The sequence below is a fragment of the Lycium ferocissimum genome, chromosome 11 (genome assembly GCF_029784015.1).
Source record: "Lycium ferocissimum isolate CSIRO_LF1 chromosome 11, AGI_CSIRO_Lferr_CH_V1, whole genome shotgun sequence".
Lineage (NCBI taxonomy): Eukaryota > Viridiplantae > Streptophyta > Magnoliopsida > Solanales > Solanaceae > Lycium > Lycium ferocissimum.
In genome coordinates, this window is record NC_081352.1 from 15,975,679 (window position 1) to 15,978,181 (window position 2,503).

At 39.7% G+C, this 2,503-nt stretch overlaps 1 protein-coding gene across 1 annotated transcript; it reads right to left on the bottom strand.

Annotated features, from left to right (window-relative positions):
- Positions 1 to 715: 715 nt before the first annotated feature.
- LOC132038065 (uncharacterized) lies at positions 716 to 1,330 on the bottom strand. The gene has a single exon (XM_059428791.1). The coding sequence runs from the start codon at positions 1,328 to 1,330 to the stop codon at positions 716 to 718; it is 615 nt and encodes a 204-aa protein (XP_059284774.1).
- Between the last annotated feature and the right edge of the window lie 1,173 nt (positions 1,331 to 2,503).

The window sequence follows — 2,503 nt, forward strand, 5'->3', positions numbered from 1 at the left end:
CAAGCCCAAAGGCATTACATTATAACAATATGTGCCAAACCTACTCATAAAAGAAGTTTTTTCTCGGTCCCCCAGGTCCATCTATATTTGATTGTACTCGGAGTAGGCTTCGAGGAAATCAGTATCTCGTGGCCTGCCGTAGCGTCGATCATACTATCGATCTTCGGGCAAAGGAAATGAATCCTTCGAGCGTGCCTTATTTAAATCTTTATAGTCTATGCACATTCTAAACTTGTTTCCCTTTTTAGGTACTACTACAATATTAGCTAACCAATCCGTGTACTTAACTTCCCGAATGGGTCCTATTTTAAGGAGTTTAGATACCGCCTTTGATGAACACATACTTGACCTCGGGCTGTGGCCTTCTTTTTTGTTTGACTGGAGGGAAACTTGGATCCAGACTCAGCATGTGAGTTGTCACCTCCGGTGGGATACCTGTCATGTCTAAATGAGACCAGGCAAAGCAATCGGAGTTATTTTTAAGAAATTCAATAAAAAATTTCCTGAGCTCGAAGGTTAACCCCGTGCCCAGGTATACCTTCCTGTCCGGTAGATGAACGAACAGTATGATTTGCTCAAGTTCCTCGACTGTTGACTTAGTGGCGTCTGAATCATCGGGTACCACGAAGGATCTCGGGATCCCAAAGTCGATTTCTTCATCTGGTGCGTTCCTTTCCCGATCTTCCAAGGACACCGGGATCGGGGCCTGTGATTGCTATTTGGCATCTTCCCCTTTGTTCGACTTCCCGTCCTTCAACACCGGAACCTTAGCTGCAGAAATCGCTTCCTCGACCGCAAACATTTCTTTTGCAGCTTGTTGCTCTCCATGAACGGTTTTGATCCCTTCTAGGGTCAGGAACTTTAATGTTTGGTGTAGAGTTGAGGGCACCACTCTCATGTTGTGAATCCATGGTCTTCCAAATAATGCATTGTATCCTATGTCACCTTCTATCACGTACAACTTGGTCTGTTGTATAGTTCCAGCTGTGTTGATAGGTAAGTTGATTTCTCCCTTCGTCATTTCATAGGCCACGTTGAACCCGTTGAGGACTCGGACTGCTGGCACGATCTGGTCTGGTAGTCCCAGCTGCTCGATGACTATCCATCGGATGATATTAGCTGAGCTACCTAGATCAATCAAAACACGTTTAACTCTAAATTTATTAACAAGGACAGATATTACCAGTGCATCGTTGTGGGGCTGAATGATGCCTCCTATATGCTCGTCGCTGAACGAGATAGGACTCTCGGGGTCATAACTCCGTGTAAGTTTTTCTCTAGTGATGGAAACTTTGGTGCGCTTCATTATTGGCCCTTGAGGAATGTCCATTCCCCCAATAATCATGTGGATCACATGTTGAGGCTCTTTCTATCCAACTTGCTTGTTGGTATCTGATGTTCGGCCAAAAATGCATATATTTACTCATTATTTGCCTCACGTTTTAATACTTTTAATAGTCATTTGGGTACTAAATATAGTGATTTGTGCTTAATAGTATATTTGTACTTTGTAGGTACATGGAGATGAAATCTAAAGAAAATTGGATAAAAAGACGGAGATTGAGAAGAGAAAAGAATTTACGTGGGAAGGCTTACTTCAAGAATTATGTTTAGAGCCTTTGAAGCAAGAGAAAAAAAAAATAAGGAAAAGCCTAATTACTAGCAAAACGGGGAGCAAATTTGGATGACAATGTTACCGGAAAGAGAAAAGAGAGGAGACAAGAAAGGGACATCGTGATTGAGGCAATGATTGAAAAGCCTAAGAATATTTCAAATTCACAATATGCAAATTGAATTTAAGTCATTCTACGTGGTAGCAAATAAGCATACAAGATTATTGGCTTGGCTTAATTTGTTTTCTCCTTCACGAGCCATACTTCCTAATTAAAATTATTCCCTTTTTGTTTTGGACTCGCTTATTTTATTTGGGCTTTTTCCTACACCTATAAATATTTCATAAGCCACAATTCCTAGACATTTTTGGCATAAAACACAAGTGTGGAGGCTAGGGTTCCTATGTATATTTTCTTTCTTTTATTTAATCCTTGTTTATGGGAATTTCTTGGTGACAATTAAGATTGATACTCTTATTATGCTTATTTATTCATCGATATTATTTTTAATCAAGTAAGTTCTTGTTATTTTAACTATTCTTATTTTTCAACGTTTCTCAAGGGAGTAGCTAACCCTAGGACTTGCCCATTTACTTTGTTTGAAACTCGGAAGAGGAAGAACGGGGTTGGGATAGAATAATTAACATGAATTTGGGGCGCTAACCCTCATCTAATGGAAATTGACCTAGGAATAGGCGATACCACTTGTAGCCATATTCAGGTGTTCTTAATGCTCCTAATTGCTTGAGGGATCTTCAATTGGGTAGTCTAGTTAATCTTCGGGAGAAGTTAATTTAGAGTCATTATCCGAGGCTAATTAACATAAACTTGCTATTATTTATAATTCGTGAAATAGATTGGATCGTTACTTCGAGAAATAGATTCCTTAA